Source organism: Buteo buteo, chromosome 23, assembly GCF_964188355.1.
Source record: "Buteo buteo chromosome 23, bButBut1.hap1.1, whole genome shotgun sequence".
Taxonomy (NCBI): Eukaryota; Metazoa; Chordata; class Aves; order Accipitriformes; family Accipitridae; genus Buteo; species Buteo buteo.
Genome location: NC_134193.1, coordinates 21,034,554 through 21,050,978, shown reverse-complemented (window position 1 = coordinate 21,050,978; position 16,425 = coordinate 21,034,554). Strand labels below are relative to the sequence as shown.

General features: G+C 59.5%; 1 protein-coding gene across 2 annotated transcripts; it reads left to right on the top strand.

The window, feature by feature from the left end:
* The first annotated feature begins 5,895 nt into the window (after window positions 1-5,895).
* PHF19 (PHD finger protein 19) lies at window positions 5,896-16,418 on the top strand. Of its 2 annotated transcripts, none has more exons than XM_075055155.1 (15): window positions 5,896-5,987; window positions 7,895-8,095; window positions 8,369-8,450; window positions 8,565-8,660; window positions 8,735-8,835; window positions 8,956-9,104; window positions 9,460-9,555; window positions 9,756-9,824; window positions 10,836-10,956; window positions 11,996-12,063; window positions 12,177-12,347; window positions 12,445-12,532; window positions 12,832-12,917; window positions 13,060-13,155; window positions 13,498-16,418. In XM_075055155.1, exons 2-15 carry the CDS (start codon window positions 7,904-7,906, stop codon window positions 13,850-13,852), a joined length of 1,770 nt encoding a protein of 589 aa, XP_074911256.1. In that variant the 5' UTR covers window positions 5,896-5,987; window positions 7,895-7,903; the 3' UTR covers window positions 13,853-16,418. The 2 variants fall into 2 exon arrangements, with proteins under 2 accessions (XP_074911256.1, XP_074911255.1); XM_075055154.1 differs by lacking the exon at window positions 5,896-5,987 and adding an exon at window positions 6,105-6,435.
* Window positions 16,419-16,425: the final 7 nt, after the last annotated feature.

Below are 16,425 nucleotides of genomic sequence, written 5' to 3'. Positions count from 1 at the left end.
GCGCTACCCCCCTGCCAGCCGGGCTCAGTGCTCAGGGGGATCTGGGCGCAGGGAGGCGAGCGTGGGCGATGATGGCCTGATCCAGCACAGCCAGCTTATTTCCAGAGCCTCTCCTGGCTACTGCAGCCAGAGCGGAGCAGGAGGGAGGTGGCAGCTGATTTTACAAGAATTACTGCAGATTAAGATAGTGGTCGGCTCTGCCTGGTTGCCAGGGGAGTTGGAGTTGCTCCATACCTGTGTAAGCTTTCCTTGGTCCTCCCTGGCCGCGGAGCTGCTTTTCCACTGAGGGTTTTTAATTACCTGGTTTTATCGTAGTGGGCATTGACTTCCCACAGCGGCTTGGCTGCCTCTTTGCTCCGCTGTTACTTTTTTTGTGCAAAATCCTTTTCCACATAGAGCTGTTATTTCTTAATTAAGAGGGTTTTCCTTGGGTGTGAGAGACAGAGAGAGAAGGTGGGGGGAAATGAGTAAAACCGTGTGTGGGTGAGAGCTGGGGAAAGAGAGAAAGTGTGTGGGAGAGATGTGAATATGTGTGTGCGAGAGAGAATATTTATGTGTCTGCATCGAGGGAAGCAGAAATATATGTGTGTGCGTACATGTATGTGCAGGTGGAGAGAGTGATCCAGCGGAGAGTGGATGACCTGACGCTTCTGTGCTTTTCTCTAGTGTGATTCCACCAGGAACAATTACACTGATTTTCTTCAAATCCTGTGCACAGCCAGGATTCCACTGATGGCAGGAGCCCGGTGTCGCTGCAGGCAGGAGGTCAAATCACACAGAAGCCGCACAAGCTGCAGGGAAGCAGAAGCATCGGCACCAGCCGAATAAATACCCTGGAGAAAGGACGCGATGCAGCGGAGCTCTGTCCATCCCGGTGTGACCGGTACCAGTCTGTGCCTGTCCTGCCCCGAACACGAGAGCGGGGCAGGACGGGGTGAGCTGGGGACCTCGCTCAGCATCTCCCTTCTGCGGGGGGGAGCAGGGAGAGCCCATGCAGCCCTCGCCGGAGCGTCCTCCTTGGAGGACAGGGCTGATGATGGAAGAAGGGACCCGCTTCTTAAAAATCAATTTTAAAAGTTTATGGGAAGCCCTTTCGTTCCAGTTTGCTTTCTAGCCAGAGATTCCCAATGGGGAAATCCTTGAAGTAAAATGGGAGGAAAGCTGCAAGGCTGCAGAGTTTGCAGGACCCTGTGCTCGTTGTCCCGCAGCGCAGGGCTGGGGCAGAGGTGCCTCTGACCGCTTTGGTATGAAATCACCGGAGGATCATCACATGGAGGCAACTTTTGGGATGACTTAGGCCTGGATGGCATATGTCTGCAAAGGGACGAAATTTGTTACCGGCTGTACTCGTGGGGTGGAGAGCTCACCGGTGTAAAACCGTCCCCGGGACGGGACGGGGATGAAGCGTTGCTTGTTTACAGCAGGTAAGAGCCAGCCTGGCAGGAAGCAGAGGCAAGCTGAACTGCCATGAGACTTGTGAAAGTGGCACGTTTAGTGTGGGCTCTGCGTAACTGATGGAAAGGTCTTGAGGTTGCTCAAGGCTGGAAAAGCATCGGGGCACCCTGGAGCCACAGGCTCAAGCCACGCGACGGAGCCCGTGCAGGAGCATCATGGGCTGGATGAGCAGGACTGGCTCCGGGGCTCACCTCGGCTCCTGAAGAGCAAAAGCAAAGATTGGGATCCTGCCGTTTCTGCGTTGCAGGCTGGGGTGTGGGTTGGGAACACCCTGCTAGAGGAAAGGGGGAGCAAAATCCCCCAGGGCAAGCGAGGGGCTACCAGAGCCACCCGTGGGGCCGTGCCCCGGACTCAGGGGTAGCCGGTGGCAGGGGGGGTCCTGGTCTGCGCAGCATCGTACCGCACGGCACAGCCCAAATTCCTCTTGAACACTGGTAATTACAGTTGCACTCACAGGCGTTTGCTTTCTCTAGTTCTGTAGCTGGGTAGGCAGTGCAAATATCCCCCCGTAAATATAGATCTTCACTCTCCATTTTTCACTTTTCCCCAGGAATAAAATGGGCTTTTCTTCCTTCCTTTCTTAATTTCTTTCTTTTCTTTCTTTCTTCCTTTCTTTTTTTCTTGGGGCATATCTTTTCTGAGCCATGCTCAGGAACTGCAGACGTGTACATAATGTATCTGTGTCAAAATTATGTAAGGACTCCATTAATATAAAACTTGCACAGCTGTAAGAACACTTACAAGCTCTTCATGTCTTATGCAATTGCATAGACGCATGCAAAGAAAGTTAAGCTAAAAAAAAAAAAGGATATGGATTAAATTCATGCTAAATAAACAATAAAAAGACATGAAACCCAATGCCTAAATGCTCTTCCTTTTAAAGGCACAGCTGGCATAAAACAGCTGAATGTCAGATTTAACTGCTCTGATTCTAATTACAACCATACCTTTGTTCGACTCTGCCCTTTGGTATATCACTTTTCTCTGAAAGGGCTCAAACAAGAGCTAACTCCCCCTGTGCCGCGGCACACGAGGCACCGCCGAGCATTACCGCGTCCATGTGGAATGCATCGAGCCGCGGCGCTTTCCAAACACGGGGCTCCGCTCTGGCTCTGGTGTTCCTGGAACAGGCTCCTGATTTTCATCTCCAAGACTTTCAGCCACAAAACTGTCTTGATAAGGAATCGGATGACACTTATTGGGAAAGAAACTGAAATCGGAGCAATATCGAGAGTTCTCTAATCCAGCAAATCACTTCTGTTGCGGAAATGAGCAGCCAAAGTGAATTTTTTTTGGTCTGGACCAAATCAAATGATGCAGAAAAATCAAAGAAAGTTTTAGTGAGTTAAATCAGGACCAGTTGCTTAGTGTTTAATGGCTAGGCTGGCAAAGAGTCATAATGCTTCTGTAGCTACGATGGTCTAAAATGACCAAGGACAAGGTTTGTAGGGAAATATAGTATATTTTTTTCAAATCAACTAATAAAGCTGAAAAAAAACAGGCAACCTTTTAGGCTTATAAGCCCTTCTTCAGGACAGGAAAAGAACTCATAACCTTGCACGCAGTTGCTTTGAGCTTAACTTGGTTGTGTTGGTCAGTCAGATGGTCTCAGTGAAAAGGTGGTTGAGACCCGTGGGGCAGAGAGAAGCGTTACCGAGAGAGAGAGAGTTATGTCAATAGCCTCAAGCTACTTTGGTTGTAGCTACTTTTATTGGCGTGGATGTGTCCTATTTTACCAGCTGAGTCTCCAGATGGAAATGGCACTCGCGAATCGTTTTGAACAGCGTACAAGAGCCGCGCAGGGTCTCACAGTCTCTGCGCCGCAGCCCTGCATCGCTCGGCCGTAGGAGGCTCCGGAGCGGCTGCAGCCAGCGCGAGTTGTTTCTGCAGATCCTATCTCCACATCAGGCCTGTAGTTCATAGGCAGCTTCATGTTTGGGTTTCCATTCAATATTCCTCGGCTTCGGTTTCCAAGACTACAAGCCAACATACAACCCCTCCTCCCACTCCTGTTTTCAAAGAAAGAAAAACACTGTGAAAAGAAGCTACCCGATTTCTGGGCAGTTTTCAAAGCAGAAAGAAAAGCAGCGCCGGGAGCTGCTCACCCCGTGCACGCCGCAGGCTCTGCCCCGGCCACGGTTCCCACCGGCCCCTGGCCGGGCTGCTCCGTCCTCGGGCGAGCGGGAAAGCACCTTCCCCACCTTTGCAAGTGCAGGGCACGGAGGAGGGAGGCGAAAAGTTTTTAAAGACAAAATGGGGGTGTCGGAGTAGTTAGCTACCTGGGGCTTCATTCAAATCATTTTGCAAGTGGTTTTGTTTGGAAATTCAATAGCAGGGAAGGAGCTGGGACGACCTGCCCTGGGAGCCCACGCCGGCCCCGCTCCCCGACCGAGGAGGGCGGAGGATGGCCAGCACTCGGCTTTGCACCATCGCCTGGGGTCTCGTTCCTTTCTGTTCATTTGCCTACAGAATAGTCTGCGTCTAATGACTTGATTTACACGGGGGCTTCCTTGCTTTATCTGGCACAGAGAGCAGGTCAGCATCTTCTGCCGGCTCTGCACGCCGAGGCACTGAGGTGTCTTCAGCTGGAGATGTGAGAGCGGCACAGAAATATTCATGTCGGCCTGGGCCTGGGTGGGTGCTCCTTCCCCAGCGGAGCGTGTCAGGCATCGTCCCACCGAGGTCCCTGGAGCCCCACCGGTGCGAAACCAGTCACTCAGCTGTGTCCGACCACTGCGCCTGCTCCGGGGGCTGCCAGGGGCCATGAGCCTTCACACGGTGCCAAAGAAACGGGATCACCAGTGGCTCCCCCGACTCCCCAAGGGTGTGTGGGAACAGCCGGGTGGGTGTGCAGAGGAGGAGGAGGAGGAGGAGGAAGGCAGCACCCAGTAGCTCACTGCAGCGGAAGCTGAGGCCAGGCTCGATGGGGATGGTGTGGCAGGAGCACCCGCAAAGAAACCAGAGTTAAATGCGATTGCATGGCTTCAGTCGTGTTAGGAAATAGAGGATGCATCTCAAATCCCCTCTTTTTTTAATGTTGTCTGGGACTTTTGTTCCAGGGCAATGTTACTGTGCTCTTTCCATTGGCCGGTGCTGGGTTTGGGTTGCCCTCTCTGTGCCAGAGGGTTTTCGGTAAGGTTATCTCTACTTACACCCATGATGAACTTGATCCAGTGTTTTACATGTCCCATCATCTGCATTCCCATGGCAAAAAACCAAGATGCTGCAAACATAAAGCACGGTGGCTGGGGAGGAGGGTGTAAGAACGTCCCCGTTGGCTGCTCCACCACGTGGGGACAGGCTGGGACAGGAGCACCGCTCCGCAAGCGCAGCCCACGACTCGCTTTCGGTCAAACCCAGCACCACCAACTGCAGTGAAGTGAGCGCCGGTGTTTGTCCAGGGGGAGAGTTATGGTGCAAGAGTTATTTTAATCCCACGGTGACTCACGGCTAACACATCATGACTCACCGCAGCGTTTGGTCGTTTGACTGTTTTGAAGATGCGTCAGGTTCCCTGTGAAGGCAAAGGATGGTGTTTCATGCCGGGGAACAAGCTGCCATTTTTTTTCAGCTGCCTAAACCTCTGCAAACACGGGCCCAGCCAGGTGGGCGTAGGGACAGCACGGCATGGCACGGCATGGCACGGCATGGCACGGCATGGCACGGCATGTTGGGCCCCCACCCGCCACCGTCTTCAGGTTGCGCTGGGCTTTGCATTACACACCGAGAACTGCAAAGGAAAGAGAACAGCCTTACGGTACGCATTGCTCGGGGAACTGCATTTCCCATCAGGTTCACGCACGCAGCACCGCTTGCCCGCTGCCAAGGGCCAGTTGCAGTGCAGGGAACGCTCAGACCCCCCACATTTTATGGGAAAGTTTGATTAAAAAAAATTATTTCTAGGGCGACAGGTCTACACGAAAGGTGTTTAAAAGGCGTTTCAGTGCTGTGCCATTCATTCCTGATGCCCAAGGGAGCTGCTCGCTGGCAGCGCAAGCTTTTTTGCAGGTGCGCCGTGAACCCCAGCACGGGGGAAGCCACCCCACGGTGCTGCGCAGAGCTCATCGATTCCAGGCGATAAAATTCGCATCGACTCTGCTTGTGCTTGGCCCAGACCCTACACCGGGAATCGGCTTCTCTACTGCCTCAGCAGGCCTGAAAACACTTCTTTTTTTGGCAGCACTTTCCAACAAACAGCAAATCCTTGAGATTTCTTCTTGGCACCGACCGGAGCATTTTTTCAGTGATTGATTTTCTCTGTCGAGATTCAGAGAAAGGCTACCCCCGTTTCTAGGAATCCCGACAAGCACAGGTTGTTCCCTCGCGCGGGACAATGCCGCGCCGCTGGGGCGCCCCTTGCCCGCACCCCATCCTGGGGGGCTGGGGGGGGGATGCCCCTAGCCGCTCGTGGGGGGGGGACACAGGCAGGGAGGTCCCCTGCGTGTGGCAGAGGGTGACGGCGCGGGTCACCCTCTGATGGGCGCTGGGTGCGCATCTTGGCCCTGGGTGCCCCCCCGCCGCGGGACCCCCAGGTGAGTGGGCTCGAGCAGAAGGCGGGTGGGTGGGTGGGATGCTGCTGCTGCTTCGCGTGGGGTGCCCCGGAGGGGCTCTGGGGTGGGACGGCACCCACGCGGGGCAGCGGCAGGTACCCCACGGCGGGTCGGCCGTGGAGGAGGAGGGGGGGGACACACACACACACGGACACGGCCCCCGGGGCCGTGCCGAGCGGCTGGGTGCCAGCCCGCCGCGCTCCGAGCCGTGGGAGGCGGCGGAGGCGGCCCCGCGCTAATTGCATAAGCGGGACGTCAATGCCCGCGGGAGGCGCGGGGGGAAGCGCGGGAAGATGGCGCCCCGCGCCCTGCCCCCGCCCCACGCCGCCGCCGCCGCCGCCGCCGTTCCCCGCCGCGGCCCCCGGGCGGGCGGGCGCTGACCCGGCCCGGTGGGCGGCAGAGAGGGCGGCGTGGCTGACCCGGCCCGGCGGTAAGGGCAGCGCCGCGGGGAGAGCGGGGAGTTTGGGTGAGGGGGAGGGGGGGTGTTGGCGAGGAGGAGGAGGAGGAGGAGGAGGAAGGGGGGGGTGAAGCACCGGCGGGAAGCGCCCGGGGCGGCGGGGCCGGGGCCGGGCGGGAGCCGAAAGCGCCTTTGAATGAGCCAATGGCGGCGGGGCCCGGCGGCCGCCGCCGCTCCCGGGGTTGCCCGCGGTGGGTCCCGCCCGGCAGGTGCCGCCGGAGCCGCTCCCGGGTCAGTTCCCGGGCCCGGGCCCGGGCCCGCTGCGGGGGGGAGGGAGGGGTCGGCTCCGTGACACCCCCCCCCCCCCAAAAAAAACCAAAAAAAACCTGCTTGCCGGTGGGTCCCGCTGCCCGCCGTGGGGGCTCCCACCCGTGACCGCGGGGCTGGGTGGAGGGAGGGGGGGAAAAGTGGTGGGAGCGGTGTGTCCGTCCGTCCGTCCGTCCCCGCCGGGCGCTCTTCGGGGAGCGGGGGGGGGGGGCGCGGAGCCGCCTTCGCTTTCATAATCAATCGCTCCCGACGCGAAAATCCCGCTGGGTGACATGTCGCAGCTCGCTGCTGCGGCTCCTGCCAGCCCCGGTCCCGCAGGAGCTCCCTTTTTTTGTTGTTTTTTTCTTTTCTTTTTTTTTTTTTTTTTTTTTTTTTTTTGGTCGCACCCGGTTTACCGTAAGTTCGATCGCTCCTGCCCGTTCAGGCTGTTCTCGGGAAACGAGAGCGTTATTAATAGCACGATCCGGGCAGCGCTTCCAACACGGTGAGGTTTTGGGGTCGTGATCGGCGGCGTGAGGTCACGCGTGTCGCCGTGACGGGAGCGGCAAAGCAGGGGGAAAAAGTGACTTTCAGGTCGGTTTAGCGATGTCTGTAAAGGATCGCAACTCCGGCCGCAGGGTGGGGGCGGCCGGCTGAGCACCCTCCGGCCGCCTTGCACGCTTCAAACCCTCCGGCAGCGAAACTCGGCCGCTCGGTTTCGCTCGCTGCGTGTAGCGCTGCCACTTCCCCGCTCGCGCAGCCGTCCCGTTGCTTTGGGAGCCCGCGAAACTGCTAGGAAACTGTGAATTAAAAAAAATCCCGTTAAATCTAAAGCTATTATCCCTCACGTGCCCCTTCCCGAGGCTGGGGCCGTGCAGGCCTGTGGCGTGTCCCCGTGCCCCGCGGCGGGGTGGCCCTGTGCTGCGGGAGCCGAGGCAGTTGAGGGGTTAATTCACTCTTGCTGAACAGTAGCAAAGCTCGCGGCTGCTCCCTTGGATTTCACGCGCACGAACCCGGCTCGTCAGCACTTGGTTTGCGGGTCCTGAGCCCCCGCTGGTGGGGCTGAACCAGCCCCGGGCTCGCTGCTCCCCGACAAAACCCGCCGGGACGCCGTCGCTCGGCCGACGGGCGCGTTGTGTCGCGACGCGAGGGCAGGGCGACGAGCGTGTGCGTCTGTCCCTTCCAGGCTCTGCTGATGGAGACGGCCAAGCTCAACCCCATCATCCGGGATGTCTACGCGGCCGCTGGCCGTGTCCAGCAAGCCCCGGCTGCCGCCTCGGCGCGGAGGGGCAGCGGCTGCCGAGAGCTCATGGTCAAGCTGACGGAGGGGCAGTACGTGCTGTGCCGCTGGACCGACGGGCTCTATTACCTCGGAAAGATCAAAAGGGTAACATGTGGGCACCCAAAAGGGTAACATGGGCACCCAAAGTGTAGCTAGCACCATTCCCTGGGTCGGCTCGTGGCTCGGAGGGTGCTGGCCTGGGCCGCGACATGCCTTTGGTCAGGGGGAGCGTTTTGGGTTGACGTCCTGCCCCTGGGGATCACAGCCCAAACCCAACTTCCCGCAGCCCCGAGAGGCAGGGCCGCTCACCAGGGAAAAGAGGGAAGCGCCGGGAATGGGAGCTGACGCCCGGCGGTTCTTCCCGCTCTCTCCCCGCAGGTGAGCGGCTCCAAGCAGAGCTGCCTCGTCACGTTTGAGGACAACTCCAAGTACTGGGTCCTCTGGAAGGACATCCAGCATGGTGAGTGCTGCCCCATTCCTCCCTTCCCACCGCCACGCCGGGGGTTCCTTCCCGGCGTCACGGAGACGTGGCTGCGCCTCGCACGTCTCCAACTCTGCCGTACCCGTCCCGCAGCCGGCGTCCCCGGGGAGGAACCCAAGTGCAACGTCTGCCTGGGAAAGACGTCGGGCCCCATGAACGAAATCCTCATCTGCGGGAAGTGCGGGCTGGGTGAGTGCGGGCACGTCGCCCCGAGGGCGAGGGTCCGGCCGGACCGGTGGCGCTGACGCCGAACCCTCCCGCAGGTTATCACCAGCAGTGCCACGTCCCGGTGGCGAGCGGCGGCGAGGGTCCGCTGGGAACGCCGTGGTTCTGCCGCCGCTGCATATTCGCCCTGGCCGTGCGGGTGAGTGGGGCTGCCCGGGACCGCCGGCTCCGCGTGCCGCCCACCCTCGGTGCAGCGGTGCAGGATGCGGCCCACCGGGCGGCTCTGTTGACCCCCGCCCCGTCCTGCTCGCTCCCGCAGAAGGGGGGTGCCCTGAAGAAGGGAGCCATCGCCAAGACACTGCAAGCCGTCAAGATGGTGCTGTCCTACAACCCCGACCTGCTCGAGTGGGACTCCCCGCACCGGACCAACCAACAGCAGTGCTACTGCTACTGCGGGGGCCCCGGCGAGTAAGCCCCCTGCCTGCGTGCCGGGAGGGTCATTGCATTTGGTTTTGTGGGGAAAAAACGTTTGCAAAAGGAAGATGGGATCGGCGTGGGGGTTTTTTGCCCCCAAGAGAGAAGTCCCTAGCTTGCAGGGGACTGCTCCGAGGCCGGTGGCTTTGCTGCCTGTGCTGCCTCTGCCATCGGGGTCTCCGCTTGCTCCCGGAGGCACCGTTTGCACCCACCTCCGTGGCGGCAGAGAATACAAGTTAGGGCCAGACTTTCTGGTCCCCCTGGCCAGGGGGTCCATGCCTGGGAGGGGGCCGGGGCAGTGGTTGCCGCATGCTGCCCTCGCCATCGCCCACCTCCTCTCCCTCCCCAGGTGGTACCTGAAGATGCTGCAGTGCTACCGCTGCCGGCAGTGGTTCCACGAAGCCTGCACCCAGTGCCTCAACGACCCCATGATGTTCGGAGACCGGTACGTCCCTTCCGGACTTTGCTGGGTGGGTGCTGGATGTTGGAGCTGCTCGTGCACGGATACATTCCCAGGCTGTATCTCCCCCATCCCGGTCCCGCAGAGCCCCGCTCCTCCCGGCCGTGCTGTCGCTGTTGGCACCTGGAGCACTGTCCTCACCCCGACCCCCACCCCCAGCGCTCTCCCTCCCTGCTGTTTTCCAGGTTCTATGTGTTTTTCTGCTCCGTATGCAACCAGGGACCTGAATACATCAAGCGCCTGCCCTTGAGATGGTAAGAAATGGCCCCAGCTCCTTTGGAACGTGCCGGCCCTTGGGGCCAGCCCCGGAGCTGGGTTTCAGCAGCATGAGTTCATGGAGCGTGTCCCGCTCATCCCAGCCCGGCCCTGAGCTGGAGCCTTTGCTCGGCTGTGGGTCCCAGGTGTGCAGCTTCTCCTGCCCAGCCCCACGGTGCTGTTTCCCAGGGAAGCTGTTTCTCAATAAGCCCCAAACCTACTGTTTGTCCAGGAGCCAAGGTACAAATTTGCCAGAAGATAAGTGCAAAAAGCTATCGGGTGACAAGTTGTCAAATTCTGTGATTAAATACAAGTGTACAAGTGGTACTTTCTAGCGTACCTTAATGGTCTAAAAGTATATGAACTGTGCCAGCAGCCCAGCTTTTCCCTGCTGTTCCCCTTGTGCTCGTCTGCGGTGCTGGTGCTAATGCGCTGCTGGGACGCGGCTGCCTCGGGGATGTTGCACTGAGCAGCACAGCAGGCTGGAAGAAGAATAAGGGAAGTCCTGCACGATGTGGTGCTTGGCTTTCATTTTCAGAGATGCAAGTGTAAAATCCCACAGGATAGATTGGGTTGTTAAAATAGACAGTCTATTTTCATGTGAATAAGAGCCATCCTGCTCCCGTACTTAACTGCAGCAAGAGCACACGGCTGGGGCTTATTAAAAAGCTGGAAAACTGGGCATTCGTCCTGGGAGCAGCACGTCCTCCAGCTCCTGGGCTCAGGGGTCTTGATGTTTGGGGTTCCCCCCAGCTGCAGGCAGCGTCCCACCCCTCCCCAAAGCTCAGGGGATCCTGTCCTGGCTGCAGCATCCCGTGGGATGTGTCTGGGCCAGGGCTGCTACCCCTGTGGAGTGTGGGACTGGTCCCAGCTTCCAGCGAGAAGGTTTTGGGAGGGTTGTGCTGGGCGCTGTGCTCAAGCAGCGCTGGCGGAGCAGAGCATCGTGGTGGGTACCGTCTTGCTGGGGAGAGGGTGGGCTGCTGACCCTCTCGCCCCCTTTGCTCCCGCAGGGTGGATGTCGTCCATCTCGCCCTCTACAACCTGGGCGTACAGAGCAAGAAGAAGTACTTCGACTTTGAGGAGATCTTGGCCTTCGTGAACCACCACTGGGATCCGCTGCAGCTCGGGAAGGTAAAAACGTGCAGCCCGGGGTCAGGCTGGAGAGCAGCCGCGGGGAGGGAGAGGTACTGCCAGGGGTGTAATTCACGGCCGGCTGTCCCCGAAACCTCGGCTGGGAGGGACTGGACCCTCCTTTCCCGTGGCAGCCGAGACCCTGAGGCTGGGGCAGGTTGGCCGGTGAAGGGCAGTGCTCGTGGTGAAATGGTGGGGCAGCGAGTTCTGCCCCTTGTTTGGGTTGGCTTCCCCTCAGCGGCCGCCAACCTCGAGGTGTGTTTGCGTCTTGCTTGTTGGGAAGGGTTCGGAGCTTTGGGAGTGCCCGCTCACCGTGGCCCAAGCCGGCTGCTCCTCGGCCGGTCCCCGGCAGGGAAGGAGCTTTAAAACACCTGCCCGGTATCTCTGGGGGTTTGCACCCACTGGGAACACACGACAGTTCACCCACCGTGGGGTTGGTGTCGGAGCAGGGTGTCCCCATCGGGCAGCGTCGGAGGATGCTGCTCCCGGAGCCAGGAGGCAGCGCTGAGCCCTGGGCAGAGCCGACGGATCTTTCCTGGGACTGGGGTGCAGCTGGGGCAGGCAGAGGGTGAATGGTGGAAAGGGATGTATCCGCGTGTTGGCAGTGCCACCGCGCCAGCAGCCCCGCGCCGACGAGCTTGGGCATCTCTGCAAAACCCCTGGTTCGTGCAGCGCTCGGCACGGGCGGCTCCTGCTCAGAATGAGCTTAATCGCCTTCCTCTGCGCTGGGATTTCCCTTTGTTCGGGTGTCATACCTGGCAAGTTTCCCGGTCAGAACTAGAGCTGGGAGAAGTGCTAAAACCCAAGCATGTTGGAAACCTGTCACCGCGTCGGGACGGATCGGTTCCCTGCAGACGCCTCCCTCCCCTGCACCGAGGGCAGCCGATGCCAAACCCGGGTGGCTCTGGGCTTTGGCTTCCCTCGCTCCCTGACCTTGGGCAGGAGCCGAAACCCGGAGTTCGAGTTCCCCCATCTGTTTAGTTTTTGCATAACCGCAGTGGGTGCCGAGCCCTGCCTCACCTCTGCTGTCTCCCCGCAGCTGACGGGCACCCCAATCTCTGAGCGCGGCCCCCACCTCCTCAATGCACTCAACAGCTATAAAAGCAGGTGAGCCCCTGGGCACGGTGGGGCGAGGGATGGGGACAGGACGGGATGCGGGATGCTCCTGCGGCCCCCCCTTGCCCCTGGCTAAAGGCTGTTTCTTCCCCTCTGCCACCCAGGTTTCTGTGTGGGAAAGAAATCAAAAAGAAGAAATGCATCTTTCGCCTGCGGATCCGCGTCCCACCAAACCCCCCCAGCAAGGTGCTGCCAGAGAAAGCCCCCGGCGTGGGCGAGAGCGGCTCCTGCGAGCTGAAGAAGAGGGGAAAAAGCAAATATGTCCATAAAGACAGGTGAGTGGCCAAATTTGCCCGGGCACCCCCCCGCAGCACCCCGTGCCTGTGCTCCCCTGGGGCGACCCGGCAGCCTCACCCCCTCCCTGCTTTGCAGCCTGCTGCCGCGGCAGCTCCAGCAGCAGAAGCGGCGAGCGGCACGGCGCAAGAGGGCCAAGTTCCTGCTGGAGGACGCCATTCCCAGCGTGAGTCCTTCACCCCCTCCTCTGCGCGACCATCCCGGGATTTGGCAGCCGAGTGGGACCCCCCCGCCCCGCACCCCTGGCCCCATCCCTGGGGCTCCCCATGAGGTTCCCCTACTCCCACAGGCAGGGAGACCCCCCGGTCCCGCGCCCTGGGGTTTGCAAATGTCCTGTGCCAAGCCCGCTTCCCAGGGGCCGTGGGAAGGAGCGCGGTGGTGCCTGGGCAGAGGGTGACGATGCCGGGGCCGCGGGCAGCACCGCTCCGCGCGGCAGTGACGAGTGAGCTTGTTTTCGCGGCGCAGAGCGACTTCACCTCCGCCTGGAGCACCAACCACCACCTGGCCAGCATCTTTGACTTCACACTGGATGAAATTCAGAGCCTGAAAAGGTCCGTGCGGCCGGCCCCGGGGGTGCGGGTGGCGAGGGAGGGAGGTTTAAACACTCAAGTGGAAAGACAGGGCTGGGGAGGCGGTGGGGGGCCGCGGTGCTCCTTGCGCTGGGCTGGGGCCGATGCTGCATCCCGTCCCCAGTGCCAGCTCGGGACAGACGTTCCTATCGGACGTGGACTCCACAGATGCCGCCAGCACCTCGGGCTCGGCCACCACGAGCCTCTCCTACGAGTCCAGGTGAGGGCTGTGCCCCCTCGCCCCCTTCCAGAGAGGGGTCCCGGTGACATGGCCAGGTGGGCGAGGGGCTGCCCCTCTCCCCCTTCAGCACTCTTGTGTCCTGGCACAGGGATGTCCCGCATCGGGGAGCCTTTCCTCCCTGCCTCCCAAAACAGGCTGGTGGTCCCAAAGCGGCGCTGCCTCGCTGGGTGTGCAGGGTCGGAGCCGTCCGTCCTTGCTGGGCTCACCCGAATTCCCGGCGTGCTCCCTCCAGGCTCAGCAGGCGCAGCCAGCATGGTGGTGGTGGCGGGGGGGCACCTTTTGGGTGCTGCCCTCACCCCTCTTCTGTCCTCTCCCTCGCAGCCAGAGGACCGTGGGCAGCCGCAAGCGCAAGCTGGCAGCGCCAGCCTACGCCTCGGCGGGGGCGAAGAGGAGAGGTGGGGAGACGACGGGTGGGCGCCCGGCCGGGGGCACCCCCGAGGGCAGCGAGGCGGCCTGCGGCCCCGACCGCCCGGACGACGGCATCGACAGCCACACTTTCGAGAGCATCAGCGAGGACGACTCCTCGCTCTCCCACCTCAAGTCCTCCATCAGCAGCTACTTCGGGGCGGCGGGCAGGCTGGTCTGCGGCGAGAAGTACCAGGTGCTGGCGCGGCGGGTGACGCTGGAGGGGAAGGTGCAGTACCTGGTGGAGTGGGAAGGCACGACCCCTTACTGAGCCCCGCCAGCCCCTCAACCTCTCCCGGAGCCAAACCAGAGGAGATCGGGATGACGGGGAAACCCTCGCTGTGAAGTAGAGGAAGGGACGCTGGCCTGCGGGGAGGGCTGGGACCCCTCCGTGCTGGGGGTCCCGGCCGAGGCCGGCTCCCCGGGAACCGTCACGGATGGAGGCAGTGCTGGAGCTGGTGCCATCAGCGGTGCTGCCCGGGGGTGAAACCCGCAGCCTTGCCGCTGTATTCTTCTTTTTTTTTTTTACTTTAACAATTGTTATTTTAATGGCCATGTATATGCAAAGAGCGTGGCCCTGCGCTTTCCTGATGGAGCCTTTGGCCAAGCCCGAGGCACCGGCGCGGTGGTGGTAAGAGCAGCGAGCGGGTCTGGCCTTTCCAGAAGGGTCCCCCCGGCATGGCTGGGCACCCCTTGGGGAAGCCTCTTTGGAGGGCACCCCACAACCTGCTCCCGCAGACGGACGTCGTGCCGGTGCCCGGCACACCCTGACTTATCCCCACGTCCAAGCCTTACAGAGCAGACTCGAGGAGGTCCTGCTGCTAAAGCAAAAGCACCTCCCTCACCCGTGCTTTCACAGCCCGTCCCTGTGCCCATAGGAAACTGTGGGCAACTCTCGCCAGAGCCAGTATATGGGGTTTTCCTCCTCTTCATAAATCCATTCATTAAAGGAATGTGGTTTGTTTTAAATGAGGGGAAAATGCCGCGTAAACAGCCCACATGCAGCCAGCTTTCGTGGCCGTGGGGCAGACGTACGTGGTTGCTCTTGTCCCGCAACCTGGACTGTGTGTGATGCACCAGCTTTGTTTCCCTGTTCTGACAATCATGGTCTTGGAAGAGATTGGCCAAAAGATAACGCCTTTGCCTTAAAACCACCACGGGCATTTCACAGACTGGAGCCCGAGGCCTTTGTTCCCACAGGAATCTTCATCCTCAATGTGCCAAACGAGCAGACAAACCAAAAAGGCCGAAGAGGACGGCGGGAGCACGGGGAGGGGGCTGTACTGGGGTCCCCGTGGCCATCCCTGTGGCCTCGTGGCTGTGCCTTGCTGCAGAGTGGCTGCGCTTTGTTACTGGTGTAGTGTCGATGTTTGTGAACACGTGGGGTTTGGTTTGTCTGCAGAAGAGAAGGAGCAGCCCCCTCCTTTAACTAAAGCAATACTGCCAGCTTGATCAGGAGCAAAGCGGTTGTCTTTTTAAAAAAATTTCTACTATCATCAGACATATTTGTTAGATTTTTTTTCTAAGAGAGAGATATATATATTTTTAATGTTGGCCTCCTTGTCTCTCCCCCATCGCCACTGTGGTTGTCCCATGGGGACTGAGGGTGGGCGATGCTGGGGGGCTACGTGGTCCTGCTCTGTCAGCACACCCTGTCCTATAGCCCCATCGTTGTTCGTACACGTGCTTGCGGGATCTGCCGACCGGAGGGTGAATTGAAAAGGTTGTTTTATGGAAAAACTACTTGGGAAAAATTCATCAGTGTAATCGGCATGAGGGAGCAGGTGATATTTGCAAACCAGAGGCCAAAGTGTGGTCCTTAAAAATAAACTTTGGCTTCAGCTACTGCTAAAGTAACGTAGTGGGACACCCATGAAGGGGGAGTTTGCCAGATGTTTTAATTCATCTAGCAGGCACTGGGTCTTTGTGCAGCTGTGAGGTGACAGTGCTGGTGACGATGCCTTGTGCGGGGCCATGGTGCAGAGCAGCAGCTTCTCTGCAGCCCCGGGACGTGCCTGTGGGTTTGGGCCAGGCGTGAGCTGCTTCAGTGCCCATACTAGGAGCCTGAACATTTGGCTCAACAGGCAAAAGCATTTTAACTCCTTTCTGACGAGTTGCCTGGTGTTGCGCTCACTGGAGAAGCTGTTGGCCGCTTGTGCGGGGCAAGGTCTGGGAGACAAGGCTCCGTCCAGCTGCAGCCATAAGATGGTTTGAGCCGAGCAGGGTCAGATGTGCCTTGAGGAGAGGTGCTTGGCACCCTGAGGGTCTGCATCTCGGCTCGTCCGGAGGGGAGCATCTCCGGAGGCACCCTGTCCTTTTGGGAGACGTGCTGCCAGGACCCCCGATCCCTGGCAGGGAGGGCTGCAGCTCCTGCAGCCAGCTGGGTCGCTCCCCATCCTTGCCTTTGCTTTGTCACCAAAGGGTCGCTTAAAGTATTTCCCTTTCATGAGTGCCTGTGGAGCCCTTGTTACTGTCCGAGTTGCTGCCTGGGGGTCCGGGGGCTGCCAAGAGCCATGCCAGGGCCGAGCGGGGTTCTTCCCGCAGGATGTGCCAATGGACATTGCACTCATGGGAGCACCCACAACACGTGGCCCTGGTTCCTCTCCTCTCCCTCTCTGTTCCCTTTCCTTTCCTCCTGGCCTCTTGCTGAGAATTGAATGTGGAGCCTTTAAAAATATTTTTGTTGCAGAGTATATTTTGCATTAGCTGTAATAGATATTATAATGACTCTGTGCACCTTCTAAAGATTTATGAGTTCAGGTTGCTGCTTGTAATAACCAACTCTCGTTATACCCAAGTTGTAATTAATATGTCTGATGTACAATTAAAAAGTCTTTTTTTTTA